Here is a 22,975-nt window from a genome sequence, read left to right as displayed (position 1 = left end):
GCTTTCCTATGAATTATTGAGGTGGGATGGCACAACACATAAATGAGGTTGTCTGTAGGGAGACATGTCAGAGAATAGCCATGAAGAGTCTGAGAACAAAGCTCCAAATGAAGGTTCGGTGACTCCAGGGAACAGTGCTGTTCCAGTTCTAAGGTGAAGCCATTTTCAGCCTAGAATTCTCCAACCACTATTAACCAAGCATGATGATAGGAACAGGTTGCCCTGAAATGGAAGGTCCCAGGGTACATTACAGTAGGTAGAAGGTGTGGGTGAAGTGTTTTGTTTTCATTAGAAATAGAATCTTAGCCGGGCAGTGGTGGCGCACGCAGAAAAGGAATTTTCTGTATGAATACATCTGGAACATGTTTCTCCTCTATAACCTTCCTCAAGAGTGTACTCCAGTGAGACAGGGCTACAGTCCAGCTGATAAGAGGTTCTGGGGGGTCCTTGGGGTACAGATATTTCCCTGAATAATAGTAGTAACTAAGCTTCAGAGTTTGAAAAGTAGGAAGTGAGCGGTAATCCAAGGACACCTAATCCAAACGTGAGGCAGACTCTCTGTGTGAGCACAGGAGCAGCAGGCTGCCGAGGGTGTGTTAGGAACTTCACACAAGCACCATAATGAATAAGAAACCAGATGGGGAGGGACAGCTCTCCAGTAAGAGAAGTCTGGAGCCAACAGAAACTATAGGGGAAAAACAAACCGTAGAAGAAGGACTGGGACCAAATCTCAACCACCATAGGCCAGCCATGGCATGAGTGCACACACGCACGTATAAGTACAATTTTCTTTTCTTTTTTCTTTTTTTTTTTTTCTGGTTTTTCGAGACAGGGTTTCTCTTTGTAGCCCTGGCTGTCCTGGAACTCACTCTGTAGACCAGGCTGGCCTCAAACTCAGAAATCTGCCTGCCTCTGCCTCCCAAGTGCTGGGATTAAAGGCGTTCGCCACCACCAGTAAAATTTTCAAAATAAATAATGATGTAAGATTACAATCAGCAAGACATCACTACAGGAGATAAAGAGAAACTAGAAAGAGCTTCTCTCCAGGACTTGGATTGGGGGAGGGAACAGTTTTTCATTTGGTTGTATTTAACTACCTTCAGGTATGACTTTGATAGTTTTATTAAGACCAGGTCTCACTATGTAGCCCTGGCCTCTAACTCATAATCCTCCTGCCTCAGCCAGAAGTGCATCAATGCCACACCCAGTTTGATTATCATTTGTTACACAGCCCTGTGAAAAAACAGGATACAACAGAATGTAGTGAATCTCAAAAAGCCACAAAGCAATGAAGTTTGTCTTTGGTCACATGTCAGTCAATGTCATTTTCCCAGTGGCAGTTGTAACGTGTTAGTCTTTCCTTCCTGGGGCAGAGCAGGTCTGCATGGTTGGCATGGTGCTACTTGTTTTTGTGCAGTGAGTGCTCTGTGTCATGTCACCTGCTGTCCTTCCCTCAGCCATTCTCTTTGTCTTCCTTAACACAGAAAAGGAATCTCTTGCTGGCATTTGAAGCAGCAGAAAGTGTTGGCATCAAGCCCAGCCTGGTAAGTGTGCTATTGTGTCTTCTTTTGATATTTTTTCTACTTCATGAGAAAGAACCTCCTGCTGCCCACTAAACAGGTAAAGGATACTCAGATCCATTTGCAGTTCTGTTACTCATGATTCCTGTATAAAGTTATCCAGTCGGCCTGAAAACAAGTTAGACTCAGGGTTTTTGTTTATATCTTTGTATTATTATTACTTTATGTTTGTGAGTGTTTTGCCTACATGTGTTTGTGTGCACCCCATGTGTGTCTAGTGACCTTGTAGGTCAAAAAAAGATACTTTATCACCTAAAACTAGAATTACAGATGACTGTGAGCTACCCTGTGGGTGCCCCCAGGAAGGTTACAAAGCTATTAGAAGTGAATATTTGGAATGAAAAGAACAGATGGGTTGCCAAACTGGTTAGACACAGCAAGAGAGAAGCTGGTGGCTGGGAAGTGAGCAGAAGGAGGCTACCCAAAAGTCCAATGGACAATAAAGGATGGAAAGGCAGTAGTAAAGTTATTAGCTAATGGGAGTTTACTTTCTAGAATGGGGAAGCCAACAAACTCAGGGAGTTGGAAGCCAGCCTAGACCACATGAAACCCTGTCTCAAAAAAAAAAATTATATACATTGTGGAGTGGGCTGGGCTTCTATGTACAACAACAACAAAAATCTGATTTAAGCAACTGCTAATCGGCTTTCTATTCTTTTTGTTGTTGTTGTTGTTATTTTGTTGTTGTTACTTCTTTTTTTATTGGATATTTTATTTATTTACATTTCAGATGCCATCCCCTTTCCCCATCCCTCCCCCAGGAACCCCCTATCCTATCCCCACTCCTCCCTCTTGCTTTTTTTTTTCTTTATTAGTATTTTAAGTTAACATACAAAGTACTGGGTTTTATTACAGCATCCTCATACATGTGTCATTAGAGTTCTGATTTGTTTCACTCTGCCCCTTCCCTTTCTTCCTCCAGTTAGTTTCCTCATCTGATTTCCTGTCACATGTATTCCATCACCCTCCCTCCTCATCCTTTTTTTTTTTTTAAAGTTAATCAAAGGTTTTATAAGTTTGGTAATGCTCAATAACAAGATGCCCATACAATCAGAAGTGTAACCCAATACCCAACCTAGATATACCAACTATCTTTGATTGGCAGAGACACTCGAACAGAACATCCACCTCCATGTTCCTCTCTCTCCCTTTCTCTCTGTCTCTGTCTCTCTCTGTCTCTCTCTCTCTCTCTCTCTCTCTCTCTCTCTCTTTCTCATCTCTTAGCTCCTCCTCTCATTCTCCTCCTCTCCTTACTCTTCCACCTTAGCCTCTTACATATCTCCCTTCCTGTTAAAGTAAAACTTTTCAAAATACAATTAGAGCATAACTATATCAATTTGTATCAGTAAGGTACAAGACAGACCTAATACCCAGTCCATCATTTTGTTGACTAACCAGAACCTCTGTCATCTCTCCTAACTAAAAGACTTAGTTCTGAACCTGGCTTTTTTCTTGGCTTTAGAATGAATGTTAGCTGAAAGCCATTCTCTCAAATCTTTTCTCTCAAAAAGTAAATAGCCGGAATTGGCTATGAGACTATAAGTCTTCAATCCCGTCAGAAATCCAGAATGACTGAATTAACTGAAATTATGGGAAGCACAAAGCATAGCTTCTAAAACTTAGCCAATTTAAAAGCCAATTTATAGAGACTGCTGAACACCTGGACAGTCCCTATACTACAAAACGTTGGAGCATCCGATCTTCAGCCTTCTGGCCCAGGATCATCTGACAGACCTAGTGATGCAGAATTATTAAGGGCTGATTACTCTGTCTCGGCAGATATAATCAGTCGACTATTCCGCAAGTGTGTTCTTTTCAGGACAGTAATTTGTCTGTAGATGAAAAGAGGCCATTCTTGCCTAGTGGCTGTCTCACCACAACTGAAGTAACTCCAAAGATGCTCAATTTCTTCTTAGAATCCAAGACAGGAAGCTGTCAGGAGCAGACAGGTCTCTAATCAAAATGAACATTAATACAGAAATGTTTGTAATGTCAATTCTGTGGACTTCTGACATTTTGAAAACCAACTATCCATGTAAGGCAATCTGGACTGTTGCCTGTTAACTCCTCTCAGCTATTTCTAAATAAAATATAGAAAGCACCCTAACAATAAACTCAGAGCCATGAATTTGCTATAGGCCCTTAACTCACAGGCTGACCATCTTGAATCAGTTAAAAGAGTTAAAGAAGGACTGAGTCTAAGCCTTGTATATGTTATATAGGCACAATGCCTATGGGAGTAACAATATTAATCTCACTTTTATATCAATAAGAAATTTGTACTAATGAAAACCATAAAGTTGAAATCAAAGTAAATTTTGTACCATTTAAGAAACTATAACTTAGGGCTGGAGAGATGGCTCAGTGGTTAGGAGCACTGACTGCTCTTCTAGAGGTCATGAGTTCAAATCCCAGCAACCACATGGTGGCTCACAACCATCTACAATGAGATCTGATGCCCTCATATGGGTGTCTGAAGACAGCTACAGTGTACTTACATATAATAAATAAATAAATAAATAAATAAATAAATAAATAAATCTTTAAAAAAAAAGAAACTATAACTTCAGCTTTCAGCTTTCTATTCTTGAAACTAAATTGAAACTTCTTATATAATCTTTCAATAGAACTTGGACAAAGGTTTTAATCACTATTGTTACTTCTGATTGGGTGTGGTTTAGAAGTGACAAATGTGTTAGGTGGTTGTGGTGCATACCTTTAATCCCAGGAAGCAGAGGCAAGTGAATCTCTGAGTTCTAGGCCAGTCTCGTCTCCAAAACAAGTTCTTAGACAGCCAGGGCTACACAGAGAAACTTTGTCTCGGAAATACTAAAAAACAAAAAACAAAACCCAGCAAAGTGTAACCCAATGTATTGTGTGTACATGTGCATAAGTGTGTGTGTGTGTGTGTGTGTGTGTGTAGTCAGGCTGGCTTTGGTATCACTATGTAGAATGACCTTGACTTCTGATCTTCCTGTCTCTACCTCAAGTGCTGTGTTTAGAGGCATGTACCACCCACCATGCTTAGCACACGTTGTTGTGGTTTTAATCCACATACAAGCAAGGGGTGCGGACTGGGGAATGATCAGGAAAACCAAGGCTGGAATAACAGTGAGTTACAAGTGCACAGCTCCCCAGGGGTGGGAGGAGTCAGGAAATGAAAAGCAAAAGAGTCGTGGAGCAAGCAGTCCCCTGGGCGATGACAGTCCATGTAAATTTGACCCAGAATGGGCAGTGTTGTAGAAATAACAATATTCTTCAAATATTAGATATTAGTATTTTCTCTAAACCTTCCTCAAAGAAGAACACTATTTAAGAAATATTAACCCAGCTGAAGAGAGGGCTCAGCAGTTGAGAGTTCTGTTCCCACCACCTATGTTGGGCAGCTTACAACTGTCCATAACTTCAGTTCCAGGGAATCTGACACCCATTTTGGCCTCTGGAGTCACTGCACCATTGTCCAGAAATCCACACTCAAACACATAAGTATGCATAATTAAAAATAATAATAAATAAGTCTTAGGTAAAACAGATAAGCAAGATCCCTTCGGAGTGAAGCTCTGTAGTGTGGGCCAAGCTTTAGAATAGGTTCGTGCTCAGCCACCATGAAATAGACACCTTAAGTGCATATCACAGTCCTACAGAAAGAACAGGCAGATGTTCTTGGCACCATTGTCATTACTACAGAGCTACCGTGCCATGTCCTCCAGGACTAACTGACTGTGACTTAGTGAAGATTCACTGTGGCCTTAGTCATTTAGTCCAGGACATGCTGCTCCCTCAGGGCATGTGCAGGTTACTGCACAAGACTAAACACCTCAGAGCAAGAACTCTGAGAGCCTTACCCTTTTTCTTTCTAAACATCCGTGAGTCCGGTAAGTGAAGTCAGTTGCTTTTTATAAGTCTTACCATCTTAATTACTTTAAGTGGTCTGAAGCACCTTCACATTGTGGTGCAATCCTTGCCACCCTCCCCCTGTAGAATTCTTATCTTGCAAAATCGAAACTCTGAGTCTGTTAAACATTAATTCCTCATCCCCACCCTCAGCCCAGCGGCCACTGTCCTGTTCTTAGACTCTAAGAAATCACCTATTTCAGACACTCCATGTAAGTGCATTTGCCCCACCATATCTGTTTGGCTTTTGTGACACAGTATAAGGTCCTCAAAGCTCATCTGTTAGAAGGTCCTTCCCTTTTAAGGTAAATTACACAGTTTTGCCACATGCCACTCATCCCTTTGTCCATTACTGGACACTAGGGTACTGCCGTAGTTTGGCTCTTCTAAGAAAATGCCTCTGTGAACCTGGATGCACAGGTTTTGTTTTGTTTTTTGTTTTTTTTTTATTAATGAAGATCCTGGGAACAGTGCCAGGCCATAGACTGTTAGTAGCAAGTATGTGTGAGCAGATGAATAAAATATGACACATTTCTGATGTGTTTTTATTTTAGATTTATTTATTTTTATTTTATGTATATGAGTATTTTGCCTGCATGTGTGTGTGTATACCACATACACGCCTGGTGCCTGTGGAGGCCAGAAGAGGGCATCAGATACCTTGAAACTGGAGTTACAGGTAGTTATAAGGTACCATGTGGGTGCTGGGAACATAACCCAGGTCCTCTGGAAGAGCAGCCAGTGCTCTTGACCACTGATCCATCTCTCCAGCCCCTGTGGCATATTTCTTACGTTCTTGATTAAGTTCATCAGTACTGAGGTACTAAAATTCTTAACCAGTATTTTCAAAGTCAAATTCATTTTCATTCTGGCTGGGAGATTTTTGTGTTCCATTTTATTTGTTCTGTCTGCTGAAGCCCACTAGTTAGGTATGTAAGCCATGATAATTCATCGCTAGGTTATTTACACTAAACCATGTGAGAAAAGCATATCTTTGCTTCAGAGTTGACATACCAGTTGCAAAGGGTTCTTACTCTCTGCCTGTACAACTGTCTAACACACAGGTGCAGGAATATCACAGAAATCGCTTCTTCCCTTGAGTGATGGATTAACCAGTGCCATTTGCAAAAAGCCCCCCGATTAAGGCCTGCCTTAGCATTAAGCCCAGGAAGAAATATCTTCTAAATTTAATTCTATCTGGAGCTCCTTTTTATTTCCTGTTCCAAAAATACTTCTATTCACACATGTGGTGGACAGACACAAATGCAGACAGAACACTCATAAAATACAATACAACAATAACAAAGTACCTCCAGTATCTTCCTCTTGTCAGAAACTACTGAGATGGCTCGTTGAATAAAGGCACTTGCCGCCAAGCCTGATGACTTGAGTTCAATCGATGGGACCCACGTGATAGAAGGGGCAAGTTGTTCTCTGCCCTTCACAGATATGCCATGAGATCACATGTAACACACACACACACACACACACACACACAGAGACAGAGAGAATCTTCTGATAGAATCATAGCAATTATGGATAAATGACATGACCATTGTTTTTAGAATAAGAGTGTTTTGTTCCCTGGGTGTGGTAATTGTCATGGTAGATTTGTCTATTCTTGTAGTACCTGTCTCCTTTGAGTGTTTTGCTTTGTTTTGGGAATAGGTTTTTGAGGAGTTTCACTGCATAGCTGGGGCTGTCCTTGAACTCCTGAACCTCCTGCCTAACTCTCCAGAGTGCTGAGATCAGAAGTGCATGGCCACAGCCCTCTCTGTTATTTTAATGTGAGTTTCTCTGCTGGAATACTATGCTGATCTCTGTTTTGCTCACAATTCTTTGTTGACCAGTCGTCTTCCTAGGTCTGGTGTCTTTGTCTCTATTTTTTAAAAAGATAGATTTATTTATTTATTTATTTATTTATTTATTTATTTATTTATTATATGAGTATACCGTTGCTCTCTTCAGACACACGAGTAGAGGGCATCAGACCCCATTGTAGATGGTTGTAAGCCACCGTGTGGTTTCTGGGAATTGAGCATGAAAGAAAAAGACTGATAAACTCAGTCCGAATTAAAAACTTTACTCTCAGAAAGATTTGTTTAAAGAATGAAAAGATAACTCTCAGACCAAGAGAAAATATCTGAAACAAGTATAATAAGAACTTGTATCCAGCAACACACACACATATACCTTTTAAAATTTAACAATAAGAAAACAATCAGATTTAGAAAGAGATTTAGAAAGCATTGGTCATGCTTTGTTGTAATTAAAAGTTCATCACTAAACCCAATGTCACAAACTTAGACTTGCTCCTGTATTTTTTTCTAGAGCTTTCAAATGTCTTCCTTGTGGTCCCTGATTGGTTTTTGTGTGAACTGTGACATATGCATTACTTGCTTGTTTGTGTGTTTGTTTTATGTATGGCCATCCAGTCCAGTACCAGGTATGAGAAGAACACCCTTACCCTACCCTTTCCAGAGCTGAAATCTCCCTGCTTTGTTGTTCTTCTAGACTGTTTGGTATTTTTTTTGTATTCATAAATTTTAGAGCATTTGTTAATATCTTCCAAAAATTAAGATTTACTGAGATTTTTATTGGAATTATATCTATATATCAAACTGGGAATAATTAATAATCTTAACAATGTTATCTCTTTTTTTAATTTATTTATTTTATTTATGTGAATACACTGAATACACTGTTGCTGTCTTCAGACACACCAGAAGAGGGCATCAGATCCCAGTACAGATGGTTGTGAGCCACCATGTGGTTGCTGGGAATTGAACTCAGGACCTCTGGAAGAGCAGTCAGTGCTCTTAACCGCTGAGCCATCTCTCCAGCTCCCCAATGTTATCTTTTAACTCATAAACATATAACACATGTCCACTCTTTGAGATATTTGGTCTCTACCATGTTTTATCATTTTCTGCAGATAGAATGTATATATATAATGTTAGGCTTGAGTTTTAAAACTACAGATTGGAAGGTGGAGAGGTGGCTCAGTGGTTAAGAGCAGTGGTTGTTCTTCCAGAGGACTCAGGTTCAGTCACAGCACTAACATGGCAGCTCACAATGGTCTGAAACTTCAGTTGTAGAGGATCTGATGCCCTCATCTTGGGTATCAGACATACATGTGATGCATAGACCTATATGCTGGGGAAACACTCATATACATAAAATTAAAAACAAACAAATTCGGGAGGGGTTATAAATCCCAATTTTTCATTTCTGTCACGCAGGAAGGTGACTGAGGTCTGTGGGACAGTGTCATGGAATCTTGCTAATCTTGCATGTAGAGTTGGTTTTCGATCTCTACAATCCTGACATCTGCAAAGCTGGTTTTACCATTTCCTTTGCAGTCTGTATGCCTTTTTATTTCATTTTCATGTATTATTATATTTGCTAAATTTTCACCTACTATATTAAGCATGACAAGTAAGAGAGTTCATCTTTGTCTTATTCTTGATTTGAGGGAAAAAGCATTGTCTTACCCAGTTACATATGATGCTAGCTATTGTGTTTGGGGTACATACCCTATATTGTATAAAATAAGTTAACATCTCTTGTTTTCAGAGAATCTTTTTATCATGAATGTATTCTGAAGCTTCTTGGCCGTGTTTTTTCTCAGTGTTAATATGATGAATTTCATTGACTTAAAAGCATCAAACCAGCTTTGCATAGCCTCTGAATTATGATGTATTCTACTTTATAGATTAATGAATTCTGTTTACTAATATTTTTTCAATTTACTAGTTGTTTTGTGTCTACCTGAGAAACTGATTTACAGGGTTTTTGTTGTTGTTGTTTGGTTTTGGTGTTTGTTTTTGCAGTGTCTGATAGTAAGTTAATCTGACCTCACAAGATGAGTTGAGAAATGTTTCTTCATCTCCTGTTTTTTGAGACTAAAAAAAATGGTATTAGTTCTTCTGCATATGTTTGGTAGAATCATATGGACCTGGGTTTGAGCAGTTAACCGTTAATTTAATCAAATATTACATGTGGTGAAATTATTAATAAGACAACCGACCCTTCTCCTCTTGAAATATACAAAACACTTCTTCAGAGGTTTCAGATTGATGCTAATAATGTTTTAAGATGTTTTGATTTGCCGGGCGGTCGTGGCGCACCCCTTTAATCCCAGCACTTGGGAGGCAGAGGCAGGCAGATTTCTGAGTTCGAGGCCAGCCTGGTCTACAGAGTGAGTTCCAGGACAGCCTAAGCTATACAGAGAAACCCTGTCTTGAAAAACCAAAAAAAAAAAAAAATGTTTTGATTCAGTAATTGCTAGTATGAAACGGTCTTAGTGAAACTGTGACTAGTAACTGTACTTGGAAGTTTTCTGACTAAAGACACTTTCCTTTACAGCAGAGGTTCTCAACCTAGAGGGTCATGACTCTTTTGGCAAGCCTCTATCTCCAAAACTAGTTACAATTCATAAAATTAGCAGAATCACAGTTATGAAGTAGCAACAAAATGATTTTATGGTTGGGGATCACCAGGACATGAAGAGCTGTACTGAAGGGCTGCAGCATCAGGAAGACTGAGGACCATTGCTCTACACAGAGGAAAGCTTGCCGTCTCTCGGGTTCACAGGCAGGCGTGTCAGAGCTCGTCTGCCTCCAGTCAGCACAGTCTCTAGCTTGTGTCCATGCTGTCGTTAGCAACCCCGGCTTCAAGACTTCACTTTTTTTTTCTCCTAAAAATTGTTCTGGACAAAACTGTGTAGAAGGTCCCACTTGTTCCATGTGTACCCTCCCCATAGATTGATATGCTGATCATTTTAGCATGACTAAAGTGCAGAGTAGGAGAGAAATGCTCAGATGTTGAGTCAGTGGCTGATGGCAGCTGTGTGTCACCGCCCAGGAGCAGATGTGCTCAGTTCAGCCTCTTCTCTCATTGTCTCTGCTTCTGGCTTCTGTTGTGTTACAAACATGAAAGACTCCACATCCAGTCCAAGTTAATAATTGAACATGGTCTAAAAGCTTGGCAGGGTATCCTCCCAGGCACCTAGCCTCCTCACCTGTCTTGTCACGGTTTGGCCTGGCCTTATACGTGCTTGCTCAGCAAACTTACTTGCAGAATTAGTCCCCAAAAGGAATAAATTAATAAAATTAAATAAATAGCCTCCCCCCAATTACTGAACTACGGGGGGGGGGGGAAGGGGGAGGAGGAGGAAGAAGAGGAGGAGGAAGAGGAGGAAGAGGAGGGAGAGGGAGAGGGAGAGGGAGAGGAGGAAGAGGAGAAGGAAGGAAGAAAATGAGAGTCCAGATATTAAGTAATAATAACACTCGTAAGGCACATGGTTTAAATTGACTCAAAGCATCTGTGGGAACCCCGTGACTAGCACTCCAGGAAGTAATTTGACAGAAAGAGATAATACTATCCATTGCAAAGTGCACTGCACTGGAAACAAAGGGAAACTACAGAAGTACACACCCACTGAAGTAGAGCAGTGTGGGAAATAATACATGAGAATGTGTGAGAACACGTCCACTTTGGTGAGAGCCTAGGAAACAAGACTTACGTTCATATGTGCCACCATCGCCACCTCCTCCTCTTCTTCTTCCTCCTCTTTCTCCTCCTCCTCTTCCTCTTCCTCTTCCTCTTCCTCCTTATCCTCTTCCTCCTTCTTCTGTCTGCTTTGTTTTGTGGGTTTGGGTTTTGGTTGTTTGGGGTTTTGGTTTTCATGACAAGGGTTTCTTTATATAGCCATGGCTGTCCTGGAAGTCTCTCTGTAGATCAGGCTAGCCTAGAACTCCACCTCTCTCTGCCTCCCTGGAACTAAAGTTCTGGGATTAAAGGTGTGTGCCACCACCACCTGCTTAAGCCATTTTCTAAAGTAAAAGTTCAGGTGACTGTAAAGAGTTGTAATGGTGTTTAAAGATGAAAACATTAGGAACTTATGCCTTTGGTCTTTGAAAGGGACATACCTACCAAGTAAGCTGCTGAAGAGCTTAACTCAGTTCTTTAGCATGGTCTGTGTGTGCGCGTACCTTGGTTCCTGTTGGTGGAGGGTTTCCAGTTAGTATCAGCCCTGACCTGTATCAGAGTCCTTTTGTAAAAAGGGGTCTAAGACATCCCTTTGTTGACTGTTCCCTCCCCTTGCAGGAGCTCAGTGAGATGCTGTACACAGACCGGCCTGACTGGCAGAGCGTGATGCAGTATGTGGCCCAGATCTACAAGTACTTTGAGACATAGACAGACCCACTAGCCGCCGCTTGACCTCAAGTTAGTCCTGGATGCGCCTGCTCACTGCCCATCACACCTGGTATGCCCATCACCTCGCCATCTGGATTTCCAAGGAGGGCATCGGGAAGCAGAGCTGGCTCCACCATGTCCCCACCACGCGGATCAGATGCAAACGTGTCTGGAGCCTGTTCTCAGGAATCCTTGCTCCTAACGGGAGGCTTCTAGAGAGGCAGGCCCCACTCCTCACACACTGGGTCCCCAAACCCAGGCCCTCTTCTGTGAGATTCCAGTGTTGCCAGTCCCATTTGCAGCCCCACACATGGTCTACATGCTGACAAACAGCCCTTCAATTACTATGTCTCTTCTTCCCCCATTTACTAAAAGTGCTCTAGCTTTGCTTCAGTCAAAACTCTGTCCTTACCAACTGCCTACCCCGAAATAAAGCAGCACCCTACAGAACAGAAAAACAAAAGCACCTTTTGCTTCTTAGCCACCTAGAAACACACTAATTAGGGAAATAGTTTGTTCAGCTCTGTGTAACTGAGGACTTAATTGTACTGCATAGGTCTCACCACCCCTATTTGATTCTCGGGTGTGCAAAGGAGCCCTTGGGTGCCTTGCTGATGGTCCGCGGGAGGCCAGCTGGCATGCACGTTAACCACACAGCCTGAGGACAGGGCTGATGTCCTAGCTGATGGAACCATGTCCATTGTCTGCATCACCTTCTGCCCCGCTATTTATTTACAGTCCTGTTCACACACACACACACACACACACATCTGCCTGACACGTGGGACTCAGCAAACATCACTTAGGTGTGTGAAGCAGCCTGTGCTTGGGAGCTCCTTGAATATTCGCACAGTGTGGGAAGACAGAAATATGAACTGTTTTAGCTCCAGACAGAATTGGTCCTTAGTACTGGTTGGGCCCTTTACATTTGCCTAATGAAAGGAGCTATTAGGAACAGTCACACTTTCCCTGATATCCTTCTGCTTCCTGAGAAGCAGCATGGCTCCTTCCTGAGTACTCAGGCTCCTTGGCTCTAGAGTCTAGAGGCTCTTTGCTATTTTTCTTGGACAAATAAATGTGCACTTCATAGCAAATGAGGGTGCCCACCCCTTTCTCAGACAGTTGGGTGTGCATAAACACCCATTATTGTCCTAAGTGCCAAACAGCCCTGTGCTGGTCCTTTGAGAAAGGATCATGTTCACAGCAACCCCTAAGAATGACCACCATAGTTCTAATGAATCTCTGCCTGCTTATCTGAGCCACTCTGCTGGCCCAGTCTGTATCCTTGGAGGACCTGGGTGCAGCAGCGCTGATTCTCAAACTATTGTAGCCTCTTGGGGCCAGAGACTCCACCTTCAGGCTCTATCTGTAGTTCTTGGCTGTGGCTCCATCTAGTTCCCTTAGGACTCTTAGGAACCACATGCCTGACCCCTCGGATCAGGTAAGTCAGAATAACTGGAACGGAGCAGAGATGGAGTCTGCAGATTCTCACAGTTCTCCAGAACTGGTGGACAACCATGCAGAGGGGTAGGCCATTTCCCCCAGCCCCCTGTGCTCCCCACAGGAGCTCCTGAGCCACAGTTTAGTTTCACTGTCAGCTGTGAAATGGGCCCCTTCATCTCCAAGTAGAAGTCTAGGGCTCAGAACCTCTTTCTGATGTGTTCCTCTGAAAGCTAGAACATGTGCTGCTTAAGCACTGGCTGTGTTGACATGATTGAGGACAGCCCTCGCTGTCTCCAGGCTTCTGCTTTGCCCAGCGAGAGAAGCGCTGTCCCACACAGCTGGGTGCTGTTTCTTCACGGATGATCTCGAGCTGTCAGAGAGGCCAGTTAAGGCATGGGAATTTAGTCTGTCTCTGGCTCTTGTCAGGGTGCTGTCTAAACATCTAGGAGCTCTCAGCAGAGCAGTCTCCATGCTGGTTTCCAGTCACCTTACAGTTTCCTTGTAAGTGAGGCACGTTGGGGCCCAGCCTCCCTGTGATCAGAGCCCAGTTTGCTGAGGACTGGCCAACCACATCTGTGCTTGTCTTTATTTTCCTTTGGCTTTCCCCTGATTACTACTGTTCTTGGCAGGGATGTAGAAGAGGAATGAGAGCCTTCCCAGTAGAAGCAGGTTCTGCTGGTGATGGGAACGAGGCAGAGGTAGGCAGACAGCACTCCAGTTTTCCAACATGGTACCACACTGCTGCATGTGGAGGTGCAGGGTCTGGGAAGAGCTCCAGGGAACAAAAGTGAATATGGAAAACTGACCAGCTAAGAATACTCGCACAGTGGGTGCCTTACATTTTCTTGGGTTTTGGTTTGGGGGGTGGGTTTGTTTGTTTGTCTTGCTTTGTTTGGGGGTTTTGTGAAACAGAATCTCATGCAGCCCAGGCTGGCCTTGAACTCCTGATCTTCCTGCCTCTGCCTCCCAGGTGCTGAGATTAGATACCTTGCCCAGCTTTGGTACTCTGTGTTTTTGTTTGTCTTGTGTGTCTCTACTGTCATTTGGAGGCTGTTGGAGGCCTCCATCGTCATGTGTTTCCCGTCTGCCCTCAGCTAAGCACAAGACAGAGCCACAGAAGTTAAGCCATGTGGGAAAGTCTGTGAGGTTCTGTGCTGAGTGCTGTCTGAGCTGATGACAGATGACAGTGCTGTCCCACAGGGACAGGGCCCAAGGAACCGCCCTCTCCTCAGTCCCTTCTCACTTTAGCAGCCATGTTTGTCCTTAGTTTTCCTTCGTCATCCAGTTCCACCTCAGCTTTTGTAGATCATCCAGAATATAGGCCGTGGCTGGGAGAGGAAAGCCATGTCCTGCAGAGCACAGTGCCCCTGCCTGTGACTTCAGCTATTCTGGAGATGGAAACATGAGAATCAGTTGAGCCCGAGGATTTGGGACTAGTTTGGCAAAAGAGACCCTGAGAGAGAGTGGGGCTGTCCCAAAGCAATTGGCCTTCTAGCAATAATGACTGCCCGGCATATTCTCTTCCCGTCTCCTACGGGCACCACACACATGCCAGTCTCACTGGCCTGTGGAAATGGAGAGCTGAGACACTTAGGGACAAACCCACCCACCAAATCTAGCAGTTCCTAAGTATCCCAGTTTGAGATGTTCCACTACCAACACAAATAACACCCCCCGGCCCAGCCATCTGAAGAGAAATGTTTCCAGCATCTGCTGAAGGCCCTGGACATCTAGGCGCTCTGACTGAGGTTGGAGTTCTGAGTCTGGGACACCCTGAGTAGCTCACTGACTGTCACTACATTAGTTGAATGCACTTGATACATCATGGCCTCCTTTCTGTCACGAGCACACTAGATAGCACCAAGCACTGCACAAGTGTGACATACAAAAGGTGAACATGGCTCAGAATAGAAGTAAGGTATGCATTGTGTAATATCTCTAATAAATATATTTTGTTTCTGCCTCAGTTCTTTCACCTGGTGACATTTATCCACATTTTTTCAAAGCACTAAACTTGCTTTGAGTCTGCCTAAAGCCAACATCTCCCTGCATGTTCCTGTCACTTCCCAGTCCCCACAGCAGCTGTTCTACAGGTCATACCTCTGCCCTTCCCATCTGCAGCTGTCCTGCTGTGGACATAGGCTGTCAGATGAGTTCCAGCACCAGGATGCTACCAAGCTATATACATGTGCTTACAACCGGAAGTGGGCTACCTGGACCCTGGAAACCACACACAGTGTTGATAAGTTATGATAAGATTGAAGAGGCAAGTGAATAAAAAAATGCAACTAGTAGTGATGCCATTGGCATCTGGAAGCCACCATTCATAGGTCAGTCAGGCCACAGACAAGGAGAGCCACTCTAGAATCTTCATTCCTATTTCTTCTCAAGTGAGCCCCACAGCCAGGCCTTCTCTTGAGGGCCTTCACAACTGCTCAGGGAAACAGTCACTGGTAAGACTTATCAAACACCAGGCCAGCTTCAGTGCTACCACTTCCCTCTCAGTCTAAAGGGACAAGAAAAGTTGTGCCAAGAGATACCCAGTCTTTGCTCCACATCTGATTGTCCTGTGCCATCCTGAATCCCAAGTGCCTTGGGCTGTGTACATGTTGTGTATCCCTTCTGGCTCATGCACATGCGTAGTGGGCCTGTCACAGATGCCCAGTGTCTCCATCCTTGAGAATGCTCTCCATATTTGCTGGGGTTTGAGGCTTGTCAAACAGGTTCTTTCCTATGTACCTAGTTCTCTACATGAAGTAAGTACCATCTATGGGCATACCACGACTGGGCCATCTTTGCATATGTACTTTACAGGTAGTGTAAATTGGTAGCACTGAACCCCAGGACATCTTCCTTTCTGAGCCCAGATTCCCCATAAAGCTGTCTTGGGTAGTTTCTCGTGTCACAACACAATACTACCAACTGAGTACTTCATAAAGAATAGAGGTTTACTTACCTCTCAGTTCTGAAGTCTGGACCCTTCAAGAGCCCAGCACTGGTGTCTGGAAAGGTATTCTTGCCACAGCATGACTTGGCAGAGGACATGAGGAAACAGAGTAAGCATGACAGCCCTAGTCCTCTCCTTGTGGAACCACCAATGCTACCATGGGAAATCTGGCCCTTATGACTCAATCCCAGTTATCTCCAAAAAACCATTAAGTTTCTAGCACATGAACCTTGGGGAGATGCATTCAAGTCACAGTTTCAGTGGTACCAGCTTGTGGGCTAGCTGAGTTAAATGAGAGGCTACTGGCAGCCCTATGTACAGATCCCTGTGCCCATGGCCACCTGCCCTCTGCAGGTGAGAAGGGCTTTGCTCTTAGGTTGTATAAACTTCAGTCTGAGCTCCGTGAGGGCCAAGTGCAGACTTCTGTGCTCATGATGCTTAAACCTAATACCTAGTGGTTATATAGATCGATTGATTAATTGGTCCAGCTGCCAGTTACTTGCCTTCTGATTTGGAGGGTAGTTCCAGGAATGAATACCACAGCATCCTGCCTCTGGTCCATCTTGTCAACAATCTGTTCCAGCATTTTCCAGCTTAATGGTAAGTGGGAAAGGCTTGGGGAGAAACTTGAAACCTGACCTCTCCGAGGCCTTCATCTTTCCTTTTCCTTTACTGGTATTACGTGCTGATCCCGTGAATGAAATGACCTAACACGTTCCCGTCAGAGTCTTGGAGTCTTCTGGGATCTTTATTTATTTATTTTTTTTTTGTAATTGTTATATTTTTTTTTTTACTTCTGGGATCTTTAAATGAATTTGTTTTAACTTACTTCACCTGCTTCAGTGAAATATTTCTATAGCATGAAAAAAAAAAGTCCATAAATAGATTTGCCTCGAACATTTTAGAAGGTTGGCCAGTGGGTCTGTGAACCCTCCCGTTTGTCCATCTGGGCCACTATTTATATCCCTCCTTAGTGTGGCCACTTCCCTTGTATCTGAAAAATGAGACAGAACTGAAAGTGGGACATGGGAAAAGTTTTTCTGCTACATGTGACCTCGAAAGGCTTGGCCACCATTCAAGAAGGCTGATCCTAGAAAACATCTGGCCGGAGATAGACCTTGTCCTAAGAAAGGGAAAGTCTGACCACCCAGAGCCTCCAAATAAGCAACAGGGATGAGAACTCACAGTGACACTGATGATGTGTTATTCAGACTGCTGAAGCCTTTCAGACCCACCTGCTCTGCCCACAGATCCAGCTACTTTTGTTTAGAGGAAATGGAGACCTGTCTTTGGCCACCTACCTTTGTAGTCTGCAGCCGTGTGCCCAAAGTGAGCACATGGTTTTGTCCCTCTTAGAAATCCTGTGGGTGGCTCAGTTTTGGGTCAGTCAGCCCTGAGTGTGATATAAGTATTTAGAGCTTTGAGGTATAACATGGCTCTCACTGCAAACCATCTAATATTTCAGCCTATCTGGGAGAGCATGTGGCTGTGATAAGCCCACTTGTAGGCATCCGCAGCAGAATTTTTAATAAAAGAGAATGTCCAGCTTCTGCCCTGACTTCAGATCCAACCTTCTTAGGGCCAAGTTCAGGTCTTTGAAGCCCAAAGAAACACTTATTCACCATTTTTCCCATAAGCTGGAGCACACCACTCACAGACTGTTGAGCTGCTGGTCTTTGTAGTTATTGTTTGTTGCTGTTGTAACGAATTACTACAAACAACAATTGCTGTCTTAAGATTAGAGAGTTTAGACACAAACCCACTCAAGACTTGCTGAATGCCATACTTGAGTCTTGACTATTTCTCAAAGGTCAATGGGTTAGCTATGTTCAACAACCTCTTTAAGAGGTAGGGCCAAGTGGGAGGAAGTTAAGTCCTTTGGGTGTATCCTTCAGGGAGATATTGAGACCCTGGTCCCTTTTTCAGTGTGTTTTCCAGATGCTATGAAGTAGGGAACTCTCCTACACCACACGATTTTGCCATGATGTGCTGAACCACCCACCACAGGGCCAAGGGACTGGATGAGAACCTCTGATCTTCCTTCCTTTTAAGTTTATTTTCTTAAGTATTTTTGTTACAGCCATGGAAAGTTAACTGATACCTGGAACTAAAATGACCTCAGCAGGTAGGGTGACATTCCCTTCTGGAGGCCCTGGGTGACAATCTGTTTTCTTGCCTCCCCAGCCTCCCACATTCATAAATCGTGACCTCTTTGTCTGTCTTAAAGCCAGTGTGTGCTGAAGCTTTTGGCCATCCCTTTAAAGCCAAACCTTTTTATGGCATATTTTCAGTAGTCTAGAAAAAAACAGGAGCACCAGGGGCAGGCCATGGATGTCCTAGCTCAAGTGGGCAGCATGGAGAGATTTGGCCTTCCTCAGCCGTTTAACACCATTCAGTCCCTTACCCACACTGGGTAGGTATTAGGCGTTACTGTGCTCACTCTACCAATCCAAATGCCCCTTTATTCCAAAAATGACCTCTGAAATACGCTAAGAAATAATGCCTTACTATTGTGCCCCAATAAAGGTAAAGTTGATACATAGAGTTAACCACCACGCATGCAGAAGAGCCAGGCTGCTCCACTATCAGGCTTCTCCAGCCTCCCTGTGCCTGAACTGTTTCCCTAGGAGAGCTTTCCTCAGTTCAGCAGCCAGCTGGTGGTTTCCATTTTCCTGGGCCATGTGCCTATCCCTGACCAAGCAGCTAGGGTAAGATAAAAATGGTCTCCTGCTTAAGAGTGAGCCATGTTCATGCATCCTAGAACTGGCTCCCTCCAAAGGCATTGCTGCATAGTGATGTGTTTTCTGGGCTGGGATTTAGCCTCCTAAACAACTTACCTCCATGGGACTGGAGCCTGTATAACTAGCTACAAACCCAACACTTCAGGAGTGAGCAAGTGACTGATTTGAATGGCTCAGGGCACCAATGAGCATGGTTAATACTAGATCATTTGACAAATAAGCCAACAGAGGCATACAAAAGCAAATAATTTGTTTACAGTAACTTAGCTTGGAGGAAGCAGAGCAGAAAGTTAAACCTAAGCCATCTGGTACCAAAGCCTGCTCTGCTGCTAGCCACGGCCATATTCCACCATCATTAGGTACCTGTGGTGAAGGAAGCCTATGCGGGGTAGTAGTTGCTCCTCAGATAATGCTTTGTGGTGCCTTTGCTGTGACTTATTAGAAAACAGCTGAATTCCTACCTAGTGATGGCTAGAACTGAGTTCTTGCATTAAGATCTCAGAAGTATCTTTAGCCGTGTGTGTGTGTGTGTGTGTGTGTGTGTATGTGTGTGTGTGTGTGTGTGTAGATTTGAAATCCTAGTGGCAGACTAAACAAGTCTCACAGACTTATGTCTCAAATCCTCAGCACAGCTCAAATGCCTTTTTCAGACCCAGTCTTCAGTCCCTCGGGTTCTGTTTCACTGTCCAAGACAGATCACATGCCCTGGCTTAACTAATCATTGGCAAAAGAAACAGAGCAGTTTGTGCTTCTCTATTACCTGGGGGTACTATGGAGCCTATCTGTCAGACATAGCTACCCCCCTCCCTCATTGAGTGGAATCCTTTAGTTAACTTGGAATAGTGTGTAACACTCGGGAGACAGCCAATGTGAAGAGGGCATTGCCTATGCTGACCTTGATTCCTGCCGAGTCTTCTTGGATAGTCTGGGAGAAAACAGATTAGGGAATAGATGAGGATCCAGGATGAGGAGTCCTGCTGCTCAACACAGAACTTACTAGCATGTGGTACAGTGCCCTCTGCTAGGACCAACCCAGCAGGGCCACTGGCTCTCAGCAGCAAATCGGATGCTGACACTAAGTTATTGCCCTCAGGCCCCCATAGCTCTGCAGCTGATCCTAGTGGCCATGCCAGGTTGAGACTTGATGGGGGATGGGAAGACAGGTGATACTGGGGTACCAGAGAGAAGGGAACCTCCCAGGTAGTCATCAGAGATGGGTGCTGAGTGGAGGAAGGACTCTCTCTGGCCTCAGCTCAGATATGACAACCCGAGGCTCTGTTAACCCTCAGAGGCAGGCCCCTGCTGTCTGCATCCATAGTGGCCCCATCCCTGGGACAGCATTCCTAGGGCACAGAGTGGACAGGGATGTGGATCTTCACTTTGCTCCTTCTCCAGGAAGGAAAAAGAGGCCTGCGCTTGAAGACATGATGATGGGCAGGTAGCTGTTATATCGTCTCTCCCTGCACTGTTGCACTGAAACCTTTCTCTCCAAGGTCACCCATAACCTCTTGTCCCCCAAGGCCACCCCTATCCACAAGAAGTCACCATGAGGGGCTGGAGAGATGACTTTGTAATTACAAGCACTTGCTACTCTTGCAGAGGACTTAGGTTTGGTTCTTGGGCACCCATGTAGGGGCTCATAACCGTCTGTAACTCCATTTTCAGAGAACCCAGCATCCTCTTCTGGCCTTCTTGAGCACTTCATATACACGATGCACATATGCACATGAAGGCAAAATATGTCCATGCATAAAATTATATATAAAATTGGTTTTTTGAGACAGGGTTTCTCTGTGTAGCCCTGGCTGTCCTGGAACTCACTCTGTAGACCAGGCTGGCCTCAAACTCAGAAATCCGCCTGCCTCTGCCTCCCAAGTGCTAGGATTAAAGGCGTGCACCACCACTGCCAAGCAAATACTTTTAATAAGAAAATGAAGTTACTGTGACTGCCACTTGTCAAGGCCACAGGTCAGTCTTTAGTCTTAACCCAATTCTACTTCCCACTTCGGTAGCTGCTCTTCCCTGAGCCCTAGATCCACCCCCACTCCTGCACTGACTCTTTGCTTTTGTGTTTTCTCCCTACAAGGCACCTTTGTGTCCATTAGTATAGATGCAACACACCACCATAAACTGAGTAGTTCATAACCAAAACAAATTGATTTCTCATTTTAGATTTTTTTATAATGGCTATGGTTGTTGATTTAGCTTTTGTCCCATGGCCTGGTGTGTCCTAAGCATGTACTCACCCACTGAACCACACTTCCCAACCATCTCAGTAAATTGTAATTAATCAGATAAATTAATTTATCATGCAAGTGTAAGATTGGGGTTCTAGCACAGCTGGGCCCTGGTAGAGCCATGCAGATGACCAAGCCTTTGCTGGATTCTCACATAATGACGGGGACTGAGCGAGGGATCTGGCCTTTTCTTACACAGAAACTGGTCCCATTAATGAAGCTCTAGCATATACCTAACCCAACTGCCTCCTAATCCCCACTTTGTGTGAGGAAATGAACACCCTACCCATTGCCTTGGGCTGGTTGGTATCTAAGCTTACCCCTTTCCTCAGGGGGACTTTGGGTGACCCACATACTGCCTTGCTGTGTGCCTTATACTACATTACTGTTGTGAGAGATACAGAAGGACTGAGGCTCATCCAGGCCAAGATTCTACAAGAATGTCTCAGCCAGTCCCCTGAGGACTGAGTCCAGATGGCATGGGTCACCATGTAAAGTTTAAGACATTCAGTTATCTTTGGATTATAGACAATTAATAGTTATAAGGATAAGAACACCTCCTGTGACAGATGTCTTTTAACAAAATATCAATTTTTAAATTTTATCAATGATGACATGGGAGCCAGATGCTGGGGTGAAAGCCTGCTAGCTCAGAGAGACAGAGAAAGCACCCAGCCTACCTTCCTCCTAGCTGATGTCCTACCAGGAATGCCCCTGTCTCACACTGTCTCCCTCAAACAATCTCCTTCAAACTCAATGACTCTCCTTCCTACTTCCTGTGTGTCTCTCTATCTGTCCTCCTGACTCCCCCTTACTCTCTACGGTTTGGTTTTCTTTTTAATAATTCTATGTTTACCCCCTATGAACTGGTTGTTTGCTCTGCCTCTTGACCTATGGTTGACTTTATTTAATCCTGTTTACAATATTCAAGCAGAAAGCTCTTGGATTAAACACAATCTTGAAGTTCACACTGTGATCAAATATCCTGCAACATACTTAGATTTTTAAAAATCTGAATTTCAAGTGTCCCTGGCTGCTCTCGAGGAGCAGGGGTACACATGTTCTTATGCACGCATGAGTGGGGTGTCCAGGGCCCAGACATGAGCAGTTCCAACTAAGCAAATTGACAGTCAAGTCCCCAACCAGACAGCAATCTTTCTGTGCATCCTCTGCCTACATCAAAGTGTTCTGTTCCCTGGCCAGCTGTGAACAAGGGCACTGAAGTGTGGCCTTTGCCCCAGCTCCCCAGAAAGAAATGCTCTCTACATTTGACCCCTAGAGGGGCATGTGTTAGAATCTGGATTCATTTTAATTACAGCACTTGGGAGGCAGGCGGGTTTCTGAGTTCGAGAGTTTGAGGCTAGCCTGGTCTACAGAGTGAGTTCCAGGACAGCCAGGGCTACACAGAGAAACCCTGTCTCGAAAAACAAAACAAAACAAAAAACAAAACAAAACAAAAAGAAGCTGGATTCATGGTATAGAGAGATTAAGGAATAGTTTTAGCAGGAAGAGGAAGAGGAGGAGGAGGAAAAGAGGGAGGAGGAGGAAGAGAAGAAGGAGGAGGAAGAGAAGGAGGAAGAAGAGAAGGAGGAAGAGGAAGAAGAGAGAGAGGAAGGAAGAGGAGGAAGAGGAGGAGGAGGAAGAGGAGGAAGAGGAAGAGGAAGAAGAAGAAGAAGAAGAAGAAGAAGAAGAAGAAGAAGAAGAAGAAGAAGAAGAAGAAGAAATAATAATAATAATAGTGGTGTTTTGAAGGGTAACCCAGTGGGAGATGATATGATGACAGAGGGCTCTACCCTCAGAGAAGAGTGGGGTCTTCTCTCTAGAGAGAGTTGTTATGAACAAAGTAGCTCTGGACCCTATTTATATGCAGGCTTCGGGCTTTGCCTGCAACTGCCTCTTTTACATGCTTTTCTGTCACGATGCCACCCACCT

General features: G+C 44.0%; 1 protein-coding gene across 2 annotated transcripts in view; it reads left to right on the top strand.

The window, feature by feature from the left end:
• Positions 1-12,496, top strand: part of Specc1 (sperm antigen with calponin homology and coiled-coil domains 1) — a 227,336-nt gene extending 214,840 nt beyond the window's left edge. Inside the window, exons 14-15 of one of the 2 annotated variants that reach the window (XM_028776493.1) lie at positions 1,485-1,544; positions 11,586-12,496. In XM_028776493.1, coding sequence (XP_028632326.1) covers positions 1,485-1,544; positions 11,586-11,675 — 150 coding nt within the window. In that variant the 3' untranslated portion in view covers positions 11,676-12,496. The remainder of the gene's footprint in view (positions 1-1,484; positions 1,545-11,585) is intronic. The other variant, XM_028776494.1, reaches the window with a different exon arrangement.
• Positions 12,497-22,975: the final 10,479 nt, after the last annotated feature.

This window comes from Grammomys surdaster, unplaced genomic scaffold (genome assembly GCF_004785775.1).
Source record: "Grammomys surdaster isolate TR1022 unplaced genomic scaffold, NIH_TR_1.0 270, whole genome shotgun sequence".
NCBI classification, from domain to species: Eukaryota; Metazoa; Chordata; class Mammalia; order Rodentia; family Muridae; genus Grammomys; species Grammomys surdaster.
This window is presented reverse-complemented; position numbering and strand designations above follow the sequence as displayed.